Source organism: Pipra filicauda, unplaced genomic scaffold (genome assembly GCF_003945595.2).
Source record: "Pipra filicauda isolate LSUMZ 115617 unplaced genomic scaffold, ASM394559v2 scaffold52_size3558583_pilon, whole genome shotgun sequence".
NCBI lineage: Eukaryota > Metazoa > Chordata > Aves > Passeriformes > Pipridae > Pipra > Pipra filicauda.
The window spans coordinates 353,937-371,956 of record NW_024104676.1 but is presented as its reverse complement, the minus strand read 5'-3'; the positions used below and the strand labels follow the sequence as shown (position 1 = coordinate 371,956).

Below are 18,020 nucleotides of genomic sequence, written 5' to 3'. Positions count from 1 at the left end.
GGCTGACTGTCAGAGTCAGGGTTTTCTCCCTACTACATCCTCACATTCCGTAGAGTAGCCCTTCATAAGCTGGTTAACAAACATTTTATTTTAAATTTCCCAAGCAAACCAATATGTTTCACCACCACCACCACCTAATTATGTCATTTTCAAGGATGTTTTATTGTTCATATTTCATAAAGGGAAAAAGAAAAAGAAAACTTTGATTTACTGCATACTTTTTATCTCTATTTCCCCAAGGATTCAAACCCCTAAAATTTATACCTTACATCTATCATGTAAGCATGGACCAGGAACGGTATTAGCATGACATTTGGCTATACTTGTAATATAATAATCACACCACTCCTAACGATCACTGAACCAACAAAAAAGAAAGATATGCCTTTCAATGTGATAATCCTTCAGGCCAACAACATTGCAAGATGCGTGTCAGCATTTTTTCCCTCTAAACCCACTTCATTAGGAACGCAGGAGCTACCACTAATGGGAATACGAAATGGGAATTGTTTCTCCTTTCTACAGAATTTGCTATCACATGCAAGATAACTAATGAAACCTGATTTCCTATGATATGTGTCTGTAGCTCTTTAAACCTCTCACTAGCAAAATCACCAGCTTTGTCTTAACTCTCAAAGCCGTCTTATGAAGACAAATGCACAACACACCTCTCCCAAAAGCCTGCAGACTACCAAGGGTGGCTCTTGCCATAGGAGCCACGTGTCCTTCCATGCTTCCATACTTGGCAGCTTCACCAACACTTAAAAGCTACTCACCTGCCACCCTTCACCTGGAGAATTTTCTCAATGGTGCAACAGACTCGAGATCAACTTGTTCTGTTCTCCAAACTCTATTTTCATTTCCACATGCTTGAGGGCCTACAGCTACCAGCCTCTGAACTTGATTTTTCACCCCGCCGTTAGCCACCAGATGTCCTAGGTCTTGATCAGATTAGAACCTTGTAGGGTAGTAGGAACAGTCTAATACTTAAATGCATATATGCACACCAGTGCACACATGTATGAAAACAAAAACTCCTGCTTGCTGTTTTTAACTGAAAATATATGAAGGCATGCTCTTTGCTCCTTGGAGCCTTTAGAGATGATACTCCTGATTGCACTACTTCCCACAGCCATTTTTTTTCCGATTTTAGGGAAGAAAATGTTAGGCCCTGACTAATTAAGAGCTATGCGTAACTCTCCATAAGAAGTACTAAATCTTTTGCATCTTGCCAGGAATTAGATTTAAAACAATCAACACGTGGAAGCACACGACAGTTTTGAATAAGCTACATTACAGTCTGCTACACTGTCTGATAGCACCCTGGAAGAATGTACACTATTTAAGAAAAATAATCACTCTCTGTTTACACAACATGGCCCTGAAAAATCAGGTAGATAACTAATGAAGTCTCTAGATTAATTCAATATGTGATTATAGAAGCTTTACTTTTAGAAAAGAAGTCCCAGGGGCTTTCAACCAACACGGCCATAGGATCTCCGTGAACTGAAAGGAAAGTGACAAATGCAAAAGACCAACTGACACGACCTTGTATCTTCCAAAGTTTTCCAGATTTTCAGAAATTTTCAACTTCTTGAGCATGAGGTGATTCATGTCACTGAAAATACAGCCTTAAACACCTGAAACTGGGCAGTCGTATCTCAGTGTATTTGTGAGACTGTGATAATTAAATTCACTGTTGTAGAATATCCCAAACATAGGGGCTACCATACATCACAGAAGAGAGGAATTTTCTCCTCTCCTAAACTTCATTTCCTTCCCTTGAAAAGACGGACACAAGAATATGTAATTACAGCTCTTTAAATACTAAAAATTGTATTTGGCTCCCTTTCCCCTTCAACTTGGAGTGTTCTCTTTCCAAGAGTAAACATACCCAGTTTTCTTTGTCTCCTCTTACTCCTGATGCTCTCCTCTGGACTCCATTTGTGTACTTTTTTTTAAGTTCAGTTCCCAAAATCAGACACAATACCCCAGCTGAAGACTCAAAATTGCCAAAGAGTATGGCATAATTACTTCATGGTTTTTTTGTACAACAGCCTTGTTAATGCATCCCAGAATGAGTTAATTCATTGTTTGTGGTCCATTACTACAACAAAGAATTTTTCCTGCACTACAAGCAGTTTTTTTGCATCCTGTATCCTCTTCCATTCTCTTCCCTAGAGATTTTCTGTTTATTCCTGAGAGGCTGCCAGAAGGGGATGACTGGTTGGCCTGTTGGAGACAACCAACTTTGACAGACTTAAAGGTACAGATTACCAAGATCCTATAGCAACTTGTTCTTGATTTCTTGTACTTCTAAAAACCCCTCAAAGGTGGAACAGAATTGAACTATTTTCTATATTGAATTCAACTATGTACTAGTACAACTGAGAGGGAAAATACGATGAACAGAGGTAGAGCTTTAAAAATGAAAAAAAGTGAATCAAAAAAATATTTTAACAGTAAAAAGATGCCTTCTCTAGTAGCCACTCCTTACTATTTTTGTTCCTTTAATCACAATCTACAATGCTTTTTCCCACAAACCACAAGTGCTGAATCATGTAAGACCTAAATTGACATAAAAATAACAAAATTCTGCTAGTTGCAGCGTTCCCCCAAGGGAGATCAAAAAGTTCAGACCATTTTCTCTTAGTGACACACAGCACTAGGAACTGCAAAGAAAAAAAAAAAAGGTGGCATTTTGGTACTTTTAAACATTTTATTTCTCTAATGAGAAGGGTTCCAAACAATGGTCTTCTTTTCTGCTAAATCAGGCAAACTGTAATGAACGATTAAGGAACTATGAGCAGATTTGAAAGCACAAATGTCCTTTGTGGTACTGTAAACATTGCCTCTCCAAAATCAGGCTGAAGACCAATTTATTTTCCATTTTAAGAACAAAAATAAAGTGTGTTCTTCTGCACAGAAAAAAATATTAGTCATGGTAGATAATTTTAAAAATGCTTCTTCATAAGTCATACACGGCAGCATAGCAAATGAGAAGACATGTCATTACACATGAAAGAATAAAAAATTGAATGCAATGGATTTTTTGAACAGACTAGTCAAAATGTATGACAGGTCTGAAAATACCAGAGAAGAATAAGGATAATTATCATTAATAGTACCCTTTGGGCTCTGCTAGTGTTGGTACAGAGACCTCCACACATATTCCTCTTACCTGCAACTGTGTTCAAGTTCTCCTGGAATTATAAAATAATCTACCATAATTCTATAAAGATATCAACTCAGTGTCAAAAAACCCAAAAAACCATAAACCAAAACCACCCCCCCAATAAAAAACACTAGATAATAAAAAAGAAAACATAACACCTTGAATACTGTTTGTAGTTCTGGTTTGTCATTGCAAACAGGGTAAAACTAGAAGATACATGGAAGAGCAACAATAATGAGCAAAGACATGTAATAAGCTAAGTAGACTCTTTAGCACAAAGACAAATATCTGAAGGGATATGATATGCAATGAGAGTGGCAATGTAGAAGAGATGAAATATTTCTAATAGAGAAAATAGGGAAGGCCAGTGGGCAGCAAGCTTGGAGGAAAAAACCCAACAAAACAAACAAAACCCTCCAAATCAATCAAGTGGCACTTCCTCATACAGTACATACTTAAACTGCAGAACTCACTGCCATAAATTAAAGCTCACACAGGTTGGGGGCGGGAGTGGGGGGAGGGAAATTCCTGGAAGAAAAATCCACGAAAATTATTAAATACAGAAATACCACTCCCAGTCAAAAAATACCTCAGCCATAAAACTGTAGAGACTAGGACAATCAATGTGGGAAATACTACTATGTGCTTGTCCCCTTCTTAAACTCTTTTTCCTGTTTCACAATCAGTCATGGTCAGAGATGAGATCTGATGCTAAATGAACCCATGATCTGAGCTGGTACAGTTTTCTTATGGTTTTATTAGGTTGTGCAAATCAATTTAAGGTAAATTATCTAAGACTGTGCATGAAACCTTTCGTTCTGCACAGAAAGTTATGCTGGTACAGCCTACTGTTCAGCAAGCCTTTTAAAGATATTATTATTAAAAAAACCACAATATGAAAATGAATCACGGTGATTGAAAAGACCTACTGTTCACAGCTTAATAGCATCCACAGAACTGTCACTTATCTGAAAAAGATTTTGCTTATTTCAAGTTCTGTGCCAATCTTTAACCTACACAACTTTACCCACCCCCAAGAAAATCCATAAAAGTGCTCAACGACCTCCCAGATATAAAATTAACAGGGAAAAATGATTCGCTTGTTTTGTTTTTCAATTGAAAGTATTTGTGATTTTATATTATTATCACTGCATAACCGGAAGCTCAGCTGCATAAATGCTGTGCTGGTAGTACTAGTTGTGCATTTAGGTCCATATATACCCATCTGTTTAAGTCTTTGCAAGATTAGACCCTAGGGAATATAGCTGCTTTGGGTGACTTCTGTATTTACGGAATTTTATAGTTCTTGTCAGGCTTTCATTCATCAGTGAGAAGAATCAAACTCTGCTCTGTAGAACTGAAGGCCAAGGATGAAATTTAATCCCTTATTTCTTCAAAATCCAGTGAAAATCTTCTGCTGTTTGAGTGGCTGGCTCTCAGAAATGTCAAGAGCCATCTTCCTCTACTGACATGATTTTTAGTCCATACAATTATTTTTTAATTATGATTTCTCATTTATGTATTCTCTGACTAATTAGACTTTTGGTCCATAATATACACTCTGCTGTTGGTTAGCATGTTAAGTTTGCTGTTCTTAAAATCTAGGGAGAAATGTAGCAGATGACAACAGTGATTAAAAATGCTAATTTTAGGGGTGGAAAAAGAAAAGCTCTACTGTTCAATGCTGTCCTAAATAAGTGAATCTTCTCTTCCCAAAATGAAAAGGCAACACTGACATCGTGAGATGGAAAGATAAGGTAGAGGACACCTGCCTGCCTGAAGGAATATTCTCACTCAAATGTTTAAAGCTACAAATCCTGCCATGAAGCTTCACTCTTCTGTGATCCCTGCTGGAAACCTGATAATTAATGACATGGTTTCAGTAGTAAGTGGTGAGACCTGACCTCTTCCTCTAGCCAGTGACAACACAGAAGTGACTGTATATTCATTGCATAGTTTTTTCATTCACATTTCTCCTCCGACTTTTTTTCTTTGCCTGGAGTTGAGAACTCCTCAAGGCACACAGCCTGCACCAAAGCCACTCTGGAACTGACTGGCAATGAGGTCCTGCTGCTAATTGTGGTCAGCTGTAGGTCTGCAGGCAAGGGGCAGTTAGTTGTCTGCACAGAGGGTAGTGAGGACATACTTTCCCTATTTTAGTTAACCATTCTTTGCCTTTTCTTGTTTTCCCACTTGACAGTTCTTAAATTTGATATTATTTAGCTCCTATGAAAGAAAGTATGTGGGTGTATGTTAAGAAAAGAACGATCTGCACAGCTCTGTCACTTAACATCCTATGGAAGTGAGGGTGGACGTGATCAAAAAGCGTTCACCGAATTAAGAGAGATAAGAGGGCTTGCATATCTTTAGCCTATTTTATCTTGCTAAACAATTTCACAGTTCAAAACAGTGGGATAATTATTTGCATTAGAATATGTTTAAGTCCTACTGACAGCACTAAGAAAATTCAAATGGAATGAATTGGCAGAAGTGTCAGAAAACGTTTACTTTTAAAAGATTTAAAAGGCAAAGTTCATCTCTAACGTTGACATAACAGAAAAAATTCCAATATTCTTCTTGCCTAAGGATAAGTATCCTTTCAAAACATCCAGCATAGGTTTTTAAAACAAATACTAGTAGATTAATTACAAGAGTACACTTTAAACCAACCAAAATTAATCTACTGATTTAAAGCAAGAAACCATAATCTACATGCTTCAAGTGATAGCTGGCATGCTTACAACCAGAGGTAGCTCTGTTCCAAGAAATTATTGCAAGAGCTTCCAAAGTAAAAGGCAATATAAACTTGAAACTGTGTTTTACAAATTACATTCTCCTCCTGACTCCTTTTAAAGAGAAGGTCCTAAAACTTGAATTGAATCTCTTTAACTACAGAAAAACAAATTATGTGACATAGGTGACAGAACAAAACCATAAACATTTTATGGAAACCTTTAGCAGTTAACTGCAAATGTGCATTGTTCTTGCCTTTTATCTGCTTGAGAGTCCTATTTACATTTATTGTAAAGAGCTTCTTAGATACTCAGGGGAAAAAGATTGTTCATGATACTTTTTGGTTTCAACCTATTTACTTCATTGTATGAAAGGTATACATAGAGTCTTCTGTTCACATTGTTTAGCTTGCTCTCTATTCCTCAGCTCAGGTTGCTACCTTCTGCAAACTGAACATCCTGCCTGTTGGTGCAGACTATGTTGACATTAAAAAAGATAATCCACTGTTGATGATAAGTACAAGCTATGGAGGTGATGAAAAAAACAAGCAAAGGTCTAATCTGGCAACGCTCAACACTGCTTCAGAAACGGAAGCTGTGATCTCATCAGGTGCTGAAGAGAGGGGATGCAGCGCTTCGCTGCTGTGCAGATGAGCACTCACTTATTTGAAACTCTAAATAATGACACTCATAGTATCTGAGTAGGTGATATCCTCTGATCCACAGTCTCCACTGGCTTCAGTGACAAGACGCACACATGGGATGATTTATCCCCGATCTGCACGTTTTTATCGTGGCCACTGAAGTTAAAAAAAGAAAAAAAGATTCTCCCTAACTAGTGAACACGTTACTTTTACAGAGTAGTCAAAAATGGCAAAAGCAGCCATCAACCTGCTACCCTTACCTTAGGAGATTAAAAAAAATTAATTGATAATAAGGACAATCACGAAACATACTCTGATATGTTTACCTTTTCTTTGGTTGTGATGGAAATTCTGTTTTAATGTACTTTATAAATAATGGCAATTAATTAAAAATTTAAATACCCTTCTTCTGAAAACTGCCACTTGTAAAAGTCTGAAATGTCATCATCCTTGGACTAAAGGGATAGTGTGTCTTCATTAAGAATGTGGTTACCTTTTGCATGCATTTACATTGACTTTCATTATAATTCAGTTTGATTTACACATAAGGGAACAAACAAGTGAATTTCTTGCAAACATTTTAAAGTGCATGTCAAATCTTAATAAATTACCCACTATTTTGTAATTAAATCTTCTCCAGAGATTTCAATGCAACTCAGTCTAAGTGGTAAAAATTACAAGAACTTCTTTTCTGTTTTTTCCCTGAAGCGAGAGTGGGAATCAGGATCAGTTTGTGATTCTGGCCAGGCTACTGCACCTCTGTCAAGCACCAATGCTATTCCTTCAGCTGTCTTTCCGAACCTTACCGCCTGGGATAGCGAAGGACTGCTGCCACCTCCACATTGCAGAATCACTTCCAGAAGGTACCCTAACAGCAGCCACAGCTGTGAAGGAATTCAAAGCAGCAGCCCCCCAACAACCACAGTTTGAAATAAATCAGTGTCCTTCACAGACCTGTGGCCAGTACAAAGATGAGGATAGTACAGCCTTTAAACTATTGCTTCTGCCTTTCTTAAATTCAAAATCAGGGTGTACACTGAAAAGTACCGGATTTAAAAAGAAATATTCTAAAGCTCACAAATGATTCTCTAATACATTTTTGGTTCTGTGAGGAAAATCAGCCACTCCTACTTAAAATGATAATTCAAGTTATTATTCTTCCCGTTGCCATCAAATCAATATCCAAATTTAGATGTAAAAATATTTTTATCCTTGTAAAATGCAATAGAAGTATGTAAAGTTTTCAGCTAAAACTGTAGAAAAAAAAGGTAGAATGTGATATTTAGTATTAATAATTTGCAGTAGCTGACTGGATGCTGGACTGACTGTCAAAAACCCTCAAATTAATTTGTATTCATAGGTACAAAACTTGAAAGTAATATCAGAAAATCTCAACAGTTTTGGAGACCGCAGAAATAACTTAAGTTTTAGTTAGTAGTAATAATAATAAATGATAATATCTTCCCGGTTTCACAGTGATGATAATGTGATGATAATAAAGGCAGGTTGGATGAAGTGTGAATACCACCTCACTATCTAAAAAATCAGATTCACAATATAAGACAGCAAACATTTAATTTGGTTTTACTATGATGATGTAATACTTAATGTAACACTGCAGTTAATTCATAAGCAGCATTGTTCATAAGACTTTCTCAAGTAACTATTTTTGGGATGTAATTCATTATTTTGCACTGTAAGCTGTGAAAAAAAAACAACCCTCTATAAAAGGCAAATTACATGTGAAAATGGTGAACTTTTCCCATATATTTCAAAGTTGAATCTGTTCTTAAAAATATTGAGATAGGAAGGCCTAGAAAAAAAATGCAGAATTTAATATCTTCTTATTTTAATTTTTTTTTCTGAATACAACTTCTATTTATTAACTTCAGATGATTTGTGATCATGTACAGGATTTCCTATGGCTCCCAATCTCCATATTTCTACCACTAATTGTTGGGGGCCTAAGTAGATCTCTGAGCTCCTTTCCTGGGATACAAATTTAATTATTTACTTATCATTGGTATAAACTGTTGTGGTTCAGTGAGTTTAGAACAAGGGGAGAAGGAAATATGTGGTTACACTTTTATTAAACAGAGCAGTGTTCTACTCTAGAGCAAAAACCTTACTTGACTTTATGCTTGATCATAAGGAATTCTTTCGTCTAAAGCAAGCACCACCCCAAACACAAATGGTGTATTTTAAGCAAGAAATCCTGAGCCTCACAGAAGAGCTGTACTTTACAGAAAACACTCCAGTTTAAAGCTCCATGTGTTTTCACTAAAGTCAGAGTATTTATTAATGAATTCAAATAAAGGAATTAAAGACAGTCACAGTACAATTTTGTAATTTTACAGTTCCAGTATATATTATAAATTTGAGAAGTTGAAAGGTTTTAAGGTTTGTTGGTTTGCTTTTCTTTTTTTTTCCTTTTTTCCCCCCAAATTGTCCTATATTTGCTTGTACTACGATCCCAGTTCTAGTTTTTATATTTTTGAACACAGTTAAAATAATGACTGATTATTTCTGAAAGCTCTACAGGATTGACTGATCTATCAACAGCAAACTTAATGCTTACAGAGAATAAGAACAAAATAACATGTAACACTGAAGTATTTTTTTGATCTCACGTATGAAATGCTTGTAACTTTTACTTCAACATCAACTAATCAGAACACTAGGGACTCAGTTTGCTGATTTAATGAAATGCAGACATGCTTGCACTACATCTGTATGCAAACAGGTATTTCATACAGAAGGAAAAGTATTCCTGGGAATCAGCAGAGTCTGCTCTTAACATGAAAAAAGCGCAACTTCAGTATCTGCTGTTAATTAACAGCGTACAGCAGGAAAACAACTGCCATCACAGCTACCACAACAAAAATTTCATCTGTTTCCTGATTGCTACTTCTTCCTAACATCCACTACTTTTCAGGATCAGTTCTCTTGACAATTTTAACCTTTTTACGAAGACTAAGGAGCTGCCAACAACTATAATAGTGAATGCATTTTCAGCTGTCCTTCTCTGACAGCCTTCTTCATTAGTTCTTCAGGTGTTACTAATTCAGGGTAGAAATAATGTTGTTGGACCTACACAACTTAATCCTGACCTGGCCCTTCTGATACTTTGTGTTTGTTTAAATAGGTAAAGATGTGTTTGTGTAAATATGAAAAACTGCCAGTGTGCATCTTAGATTACAAAACCCCACAAATTACTTACTTAACTTTTAAAAGTCTAATTGATTTTAAAGAGTTAATATTGACTCATGCCATAGTAATGTTAAGTATTGCTGTCCCAGGTAGTTATAAAAACTTGTGTTCATTCTGCCCAAAATGGTAAACAAAGCCCTAGAGTAAAAATATAGATAGAAAGAAAAATCAAGTGAAGCCATTTGAGTTGCAATGCTCACTGTATTCTCTCTTTTATATTATGGCATTTTCATGTAAAACATTTTATATTTTCACACTCACAAGAAAGATGGAAATATTGTGAGTTATTTGAAAACCAAAAAACGCGAGATGATGGTATTTTGTAACTCCTTTGGGATACATCAAGTACATATTAAAGGGACACTTAAAACAATTTGCAGACGAATTGGATACCAAAGTCACAGGATTAACTTCACAACCCAAGCAAGTTTAACCATATATGAACCATACTTATCATGTTTTTAATATTTTATTTAATTATTTATCCAGGATAAAGATTTTCTACAGCCCAACAATACACTTCACTTGATCAAGATTTTCAGTTGCTTCAAACGCTGAGATACACACTGTGAAAACCAGAGATCACCAGGCATCAACAAGATTTGAATTTGATACCAGCTCTCATAAAAAATTTGAAAAAAAAAATACATGTAACTTCAAATTCTGACCCAAAGTATTTTTGTTTCTTTCTTGTGTCGTTATATTATGAATACAAAGTCCTAATTTTTAAGAAGAAAATGTGAAGGAAAATTAAAGTCCTCAAATTGAACTCAAACTGTAATATCTCAAAATGTAAAGCAAAACACAGACCTGATTAATCTAAAGTACTGTCAATGCCCACATTAACATTTCATTCTTAAGAGCTGAATTAAAGAGCTTGCCTGACCAATAAAATAGCTGTAAAAATTATATTTGAAACTCACATACTAAAATCCGCACAAGGGGCTATATCCACACAATTCACTATTTTACGAAAGTTCAAGTTTTGCCTCTCTAAAACATTCTCTGCAAAGGAAAACGAATCTTGTGAAAACTCTCCCCATTCCCTAAGACCCAGGTGAAGTGTTTATGTGTTCTCTCTTAAGCAGGTTCATATGGCCAAACACTTGGCTGTACAGCCCAGTGGCAGGTAACCATTCCCTGCTTTTTTCCTACACACAACTCATCAGATGAGCTTGATCCAAGACACATGTTATGCAAAGCAACTTAATTGGGCTACATTTTTGGAGAAGACAAAGGGCAAAGGAATTATATACTGAGCAGCTTTGTGGTGCCCACAAAATTCAAATACTTCAATAGAAACAAATGAACTTGAGTAAACACACCCTTACATAATACACCATGTTTTTCCACAGCCAGCATAATATGGCCTTAATATGTTCCCTCTGATTCACAAAGGACAAAACAAATCCCCATCAATAAAGGATTAAGATTGGAGCAGGTCAATTCCTGTTAACTTTAGCAAATATCAATCAACACTTTGCCAAAAATAATAAAAAAATCCTTTTTGATAGAGCACGTTTCAATTTCAGTGTTAAAGCCCTTCTGCTGTTTCTACACTGGACTACGGAGCTAATAATGCCTAAACTAGTCAGATAAAAATTTAACTTGATTCCTTTCACAACATAAAGGAAGAAAATACAGTGAACATTTGACTTATTTATGTTTATTAACTTTGTAAAAACTCTAGCCCTTATGATTTATAGAACTGGACCCCATCAGTCACCCAAGAAATATTTTGTAAAAATTGTACAGTTTTTCATAAAAGTAATGAAAGACAACATAAAAATTATAAGAGAAATCAAGAAAGTTTTGTTTTATATCAAATAAATGAATCTTCTAGGTAGCATAACTAAACCAAACTAAAGAACAATTTTTAAAAAGTAAATAAAACTATTGTTGGGGGCACTCCGTAGACTCTTAAAGTAATGTCAGAAGGCTGTAAAGAGAAAACTATTTGTCTTAAAATTTGTATCACTACTTAATAAAGTGTTCTGCTTATATTTTGTAGAAAGCTAAGTAATGAAGAAAAAAACAGAAACACTAAATAACTATCAGAGTCTAAATGTGAAACCCCCATCTTTACTCAAAATTCTCAGGATTTCAGCCATAAATTGCAGTTAAGAGTATGATTTCATCCATAGAAAATCAGTATTTTCATACCCACCTATTTTAATTAGCAAGTAAATCTATATTAGTTAATTTGTATGTAGTTTAAGAATGTCTGTCCAAGCACATCTGTATGTCACAAATATATTTAAATTAGCACCCCATGAGTGTTGGTTCTATTGTGCCATCAGTGAAGTTTTTGCATTGCATCAGGGATCTCTCTTTGAAGACTCACAATAAGGTGCTGTCATTTTCCCACATTTGGCATGCAATGTATCTGAAATGTATCTTCAGCTAATACACATTGACTTTTATGACATATATTACATGGCTAATATCATCCAAAAATAACACATCTGTAATTCATATTGCAACACTAAGTGTCTTTAACAGCTCATCACCATCCATACTGTTAAAAACCCTAAAACTGCCTCTTCCCTCATTCATAGAAAGAAGGGTAACCTTTGTCACATTTCAGAATATCCCAAAATTTACCCCAGAGTCGCCCATTTCTTCCTTTATAACTGTTTTTAAGTAAGGATGATTAGACCTTGAATGTCTACTGTTAAATACTGTGTTGGTTTTTGAGCTCAGAAGGCCTTATTCCATACCTCAGCTATTAATTATGGAATCAGTAATGCTTAGCAAAGGATGCCTAACTGATTACTACCCAAGTATTTATTTTTATATTTCTCCTTACCCCAAAATACTAAATGGGTCAAAAGTTATTTCAGCTGGAAACCTAATTTTACTTTATCATTGACTTAAACTGGAGTAGAATCAAGCCCTGAAGCACAATAGCACTTTTTTTTTTTCAATCTGTCTTGCTCACAAATCTTCCTGGAGATAAATAACATACTAAACATAGAAAAATTAAAAAAAGCAAGCCAAACCAAAGAATCTAAAAAAGGCATACTTTACATTTTACAAATATTAAACCTATGAATTGAGCTGATAAGAAAGCAAGAGGGAAAATATAAAAGTGACACAGAAATATATTTACTTCTAAACCAGCACCAGATTTCTTTTTTTGAACTTGTTACAACTTTTAATTTTTTTAATTAGGAGTAGTAATTGATACTATTTCAAATAACATGATGGTATTTTCAGAAAACCTACTTAATTAAAAAACACTTATTAATATTTTTACTTTAAACCAAAATGGACTTTGAATCGAGATTTCAAATGAATTATTAATTGTTTCAAAGTCCACTGGGTCCTATTCTCTCCCCCTCCAAGAAGGCTAAATTTTCCTCTGTAAAAAAATATTGAACAGTGAGTCAAATTTGACCAGATATAGTCAGCTTCTGTGAAAAAGGAGAAAATTTGCAAACAGTAAAAATAAAAAATATCTCCAGCCCTATGGAAATTCCAGTTTAGCTCTCTTTTATCCCAGAAACTCAAAATAACAGATGTACTATAGAGAACTGCAAAGTATATATGCCACCATTTATTTTACTCAAACATCTAAGGGTCAAAATTAAAGAAAAAAAAAAATCCACATAAAATGAGCAACAAATGCCTCAGAACTTTAATACCTGCATAAGACAAATATTTCATGTCAAGCTCACATTCCATTTCTAAAAAGAGTTTCTCATTTTCACTAACTTGCATCCACCAATTGAGCAATTATGCAATATGTGGGTGTACCTTGCAGTCGTTTTCTTAACATCTGCATTCTGTGTTAAATTCTAGCTGTACAAGATGTCTGATAATTTTTATCTTGAACCTTCAAAGTGGTAGGTTTACCAGAGGCAAAATCACACATCAGAGAATATGAGTCATATAATAAAGAAACGACTCTTCCCCTTCTCCCCCTTCCACCCTGAAGCTATAATAACCTAAAGACACTCTCTTGTAAATGCCTTCTCTGGTAATATTGATAGCATGTACAACTCACAATCATTTAGCCAATGAATGAAGATTTTTTTAAGTCCTTACTGTATCCATAACAAATTGCTTTCAGTATCATTTTAAGGCAAATTAAAAATTGTGCTACTGCAAAAATAAAATTCAGAATGTCTGTGCACTTGCTTTCATATAAAGCATAAAATATGAAACATTCTATGCATGTTCCTATAAATAATAACATAAAAAGATAAAAATAATTTAACATAAGATGCCTATGCAAGTTAATCTGAAAAGTATCTCTCATTTGTCTACAAAAGAGTAGCTTCCATACAGAAATCCTTAGTTTTCAAATGACTCCATATCAAAAGAAGGCAACATTTACATACAAGCAAATCACTGCTCATGCCAACTACAGTACACCAGGAAGCAAACCAGCACCTTACTTGACCACTGCTTATGCGAGCTTCCACTCTGAAGCGCAGTAAATTTGGGAAACAACACTGAGGCCACTCCAGCCTTTTATTTCCTTTTATATCCTTTTCTGTAGGTAGACAGTAACTCCTCAGGCTAACATCCTGCATCTAATTCCATGTAGGAAATCAGCTTTCAACAAAGTCTTATTTGATTTGTCAATATGTATGATTGCATCAGAAAATTTGCAGAGAACTAAATGCAGAAACGGCAGCATTTACAAACAGCAGCAAATAAACCCATAACAACAAAAGCCTGCATCACTAAAACAGGTGCAACCACCACAGTCTTGTAAGAAAGTTAACCAGAGGTGATGCTGGCATAAGGTCTTCCCATGACCATCTTCCAAAAAGTAAAAAACCCCAATGTTTCAGTAAATCAAAGTGAAGCAACATGTTCCCCCTTGAAGCAGAATAAATGAGTGGTTTGTATTCTTACCTGTGTATAGTCAAAGTCAGAAAGAGGAGCTATACTCTTGATGTAGTCCATTCGAAATTGGTTTTCTGGGTTGGCCAATGGAACTGGGGGTATTAAAGTGCTCATTGCTGAAACTATAGTCTAGAATTGGATAAAACAAAAAAACAAACACATTAATCTGGATAAACGCGGGATACAGGATCAATAGAAGATAATCCAATCTGATCAGCAAAATGGGATTTCTCTCATCACAATCTTGGAGAGCACAATCCTTCTCATTCCAGCAAAACCAAGCATTTAAGAACAGTATAAAGTGTGTTCTTACCACAATCGCATCTTTAACATTTTTCCGAATATCCAGTATTTTCTGTTTCTTTTCTCTGCATTAAAACAGAAATATTAACACTTTGATTTTTTTCTTCCAAAGCAGTTCAGTCAGTTGCATTTAATTTTTTTCACTGATCTCTTGTTTATCTGCTCTTCAATCATTAAAACATACTAGCAGAAAAAAAAAAAAGCAAGAAAAATATATTTTCCCCTTATCCCTTTTCTTGCACAATATGAAGAGCAATGCACATTCATCCCTGATACATTTTTTTTAAATCAGACAATCATGGACACATCTGCAAAGCCTCCCCTGATGGAACTGGAAGTCATTCTGTCATTTCTACAACATGCTGTAAACATGCTTGAAATTAACAACACGTAGTTGAAGGCAAACAGATATCTAAAATTAATGCCGTGGATTAATAATGATTTCTGGCAAAGAGTTCTTCAGAGAGAAAATGATGTAGCCTCGCAAAACAGGATGATTTCTAACAAATTGCAAAATTAGTTTCAGTTTTACGCTAACCCCAACACCGGAAAAACAGCACACACTGTCATCCTGAATATGACTTGACATGTATTTTTATATTACAGACAGATGCAATATTTGGTTATTTGCTTCTATGTAAAAAGTAGTCGCCATGTTGTTGCTACACAGGGGCCTGTCAAGCGCTGCAGTAGCAACAGTGTAAAATACAGTAAAGGGGCCAGAAGGAGAAAATGCAAACATACAATAGCAACAATTTCCTTATTCTCACTCGCCTCCCTCCCTCAAAACGCAGTGTCAAGCCATCAAAACACAGGAGATGAGAGGAGAAATTTCCTAGCCTACTGTGTGTTAACCTGTTTCCAACATTTAAGGAAAAATAAGTCACAAAGTGTCAATAATTCTTACTCTGAATTAAATCCATTGACATGTAGGATTCGCATTTGTTTCACAATAGTGCTTTTTCCTGACTCACCAGCCCCTAAAAGAGAAAGAAGGGAGAACATTGTGATATACGGTTCAGGCTGGGGGGGTTGGAGTGTTTTTTGCGGTTTTTTTGGACGCGACAGCATCTCCCACCTCGGCAGCATTTCTGTATGTGTGCATCCATGTGGCTCAGGCGCTGAGCTCGATCTGTGGACGCCTCGCTCACTGCTCAATACAACAGCCTACGTTTTTCATACCTAAGGCGCACGCCGCATCTCCCCTCTCCGCATCTCCCCTCTCCGCTCGCCCTGCCGCCCCGGCGGGCTGGGGCAGATGCCCCCTCCTCTCCCCGTCCCCCACCTCTGCCCCTTCCTTCTTACCCAGGAGCAGCAAGCGGTGTGTCGCTTTATAAGCCAGCCGCTCTTTCTGCAACTGCTTCTCTATTTTTTTGTTGGCTTCTCGCTGCGCTTTCTCATCGATACGCTGATCCTCCGTTTTGCTGTTGCCCAAACACCCCATAGCCGCTGCTTAGGGTGGATGTCAAATCGCTGCCTTCACAGATTTAGTATTTACAAGGGGGAGAGGGGCGGGGGGGGGGGGGGGGGGGGGGGGGGGGGGGAGGGAGGCAGAAGACAAGTCTTTATATCCGTGTGTGTCCCTGCGACGGTCTCTCTCCTCTTCTTCCCCCCCGGCTCGCTCACATAAAATGGTCTCTGGCCGCTTTCCGATCGCAGCGGAGTTCGCTGGTTCGCTCCCCACCAGAGATGCGGCGAGCAGGCGGCAGAGGTGTCCCTGCCCCGGCGGGGAGGGGGTGGGGGGAGAAATCTGTGCAAAAATCCCTAACATGCAACGAGAGGGAGAGAAAAGGGCTCCTCCTGGAAACCAGCCGGGTGCCGCTCTCCGCTCTCCCTCCCCACAGCGCACACAATCCCTATATTTCTCTGTAAAGGTCTATTTTTGTCTTCCTAACTCAGCACTGCCTCTTTCTGCGAGACCAGGAAACAGCCCCGCTACCAGCCCTACGCGCAGGGAAGCCGAAGGAGAAAGGTAAAAGCCGGACGGATCTACCTGGATCTTGCGGGGCCGGGGCCGGGCGGCTCCGCGGGGCCCGCGCCCCCCGCCCCGGGCCGCCCCCGCCGCCCCTCACGGCCGCCGCGGCCCCGCGCCCCGCCAGCGCTGCCGCCGCGAAAACCTGGATCTGGCATCGCCTCCGCGGGACCTGCGGCCTCTGGGCCCCCCGCCCGCGGCCTGGAGGAGGGGAAGGGGCTGCGGGGCGCTGCGCCCGCGGAGCCAGGGGGCCTTTTCCCGATCTTTCCCCGCGTTCCTCGGCGGTGCTGGAAGAGCCCGGCCGCTACCAGAGCAAGGGCTGGCACTCCTGGGTCTGAAATCCCAGGCTGGCATGGCCCAGGTGGCGGCTGCCATCGTGACTGACCTGGGGGAGCAGCGCCGGGAGCCTGCCCGTGCCAGCGGGGTGGGGTCTGCGGGGGGGCTGCCCGCGTGTACCCCGACATAGAGGGCACGCACAGGCACAAACACCCCGCCTCGCCTTCTTAACAAACAAAATGTCCCTGTCCACAACTTGTCACAGCACCACACGGGCCGGTTTTTTCCATTGAATATTCCAAACTGTATCAGCTGAACCAGAAAATGAAGCTGTCCAAACAGCTCATGATAATGTTTAATCTGAACGTGATAACATGCATGCTAATATCACCACAACAACAAATCTCAAAAAGAAACCGTATCCTTGTTCCTTCATTTACCTCCATTTTAGGTCCTAAAATGAAACTTCAAGCTAGACAACCTTATAATTGTTCCTTCTTGCTACAAATCTCTTGCCTTGTTAACTGGCATCTCAGTGCAAAAGCAGCTGTAAAGCACCTGGCTCCTCCTGAACTTCCACTGTGTAGAAACCACCTGCACAACTCAAACGTGATCCTTGATACACTGAGGCACAAGAGCACTAGAAAAAGGATAGGCATGACTCTGAAATCCTGACGTACTTTGAGCTTTTATCTCCAAATATTATTATTCCCCCATACTTCCAAAGATGGATTACTTAAAAATTAGTATTTTGATAGCTACATATGTGTGCAAAATCCTGGTCTCAGCTGAAAACGAAGAGAGATTGCCATCAACTTCAATCAAACAAAACAGCATTTTAATCTAAG

The 18,020-nt window shown here is 37.8% G+C and overlaps 1 protein-coding gene across 1 annotated transcript in view; it reads right to left on the bottom strand.

Moving 5' to 3' along the window:
- GNAL (G protein subunit alpha L) overlaps window positions 1–16,454 on the bottom strand; it is a 120,387-nt gene extending 103,933 nt beyond the window's left edge. The window contains exons 1-4 of the mRNA XM_027742977.2: window positions 16,230–16,454; window positions 15,832–15,904; window positions 14,935–14,989; window positions 14,631–14,750 (exon numbers count right to left, since the gene is read on the bottom strand). Coding sequence (XP_027598778.1) covers window positions 14,631–14,750; window positions 14,935–14,989; window positions 15,832–15,904; window positions 16,230–16,368 — 387 coding nt within the window. The 5' untranslated portion in view covers window positions 16,369–16,454. The remainder of the gene's footprint in view (window positions 1–14,630; window positions 14,751–14,934; window positions 14,990–15,831; window positions 15,905–16,229) is intronic.
- Window positions 16,455–18,020: the final 1,566 nt, after the last annotated feature.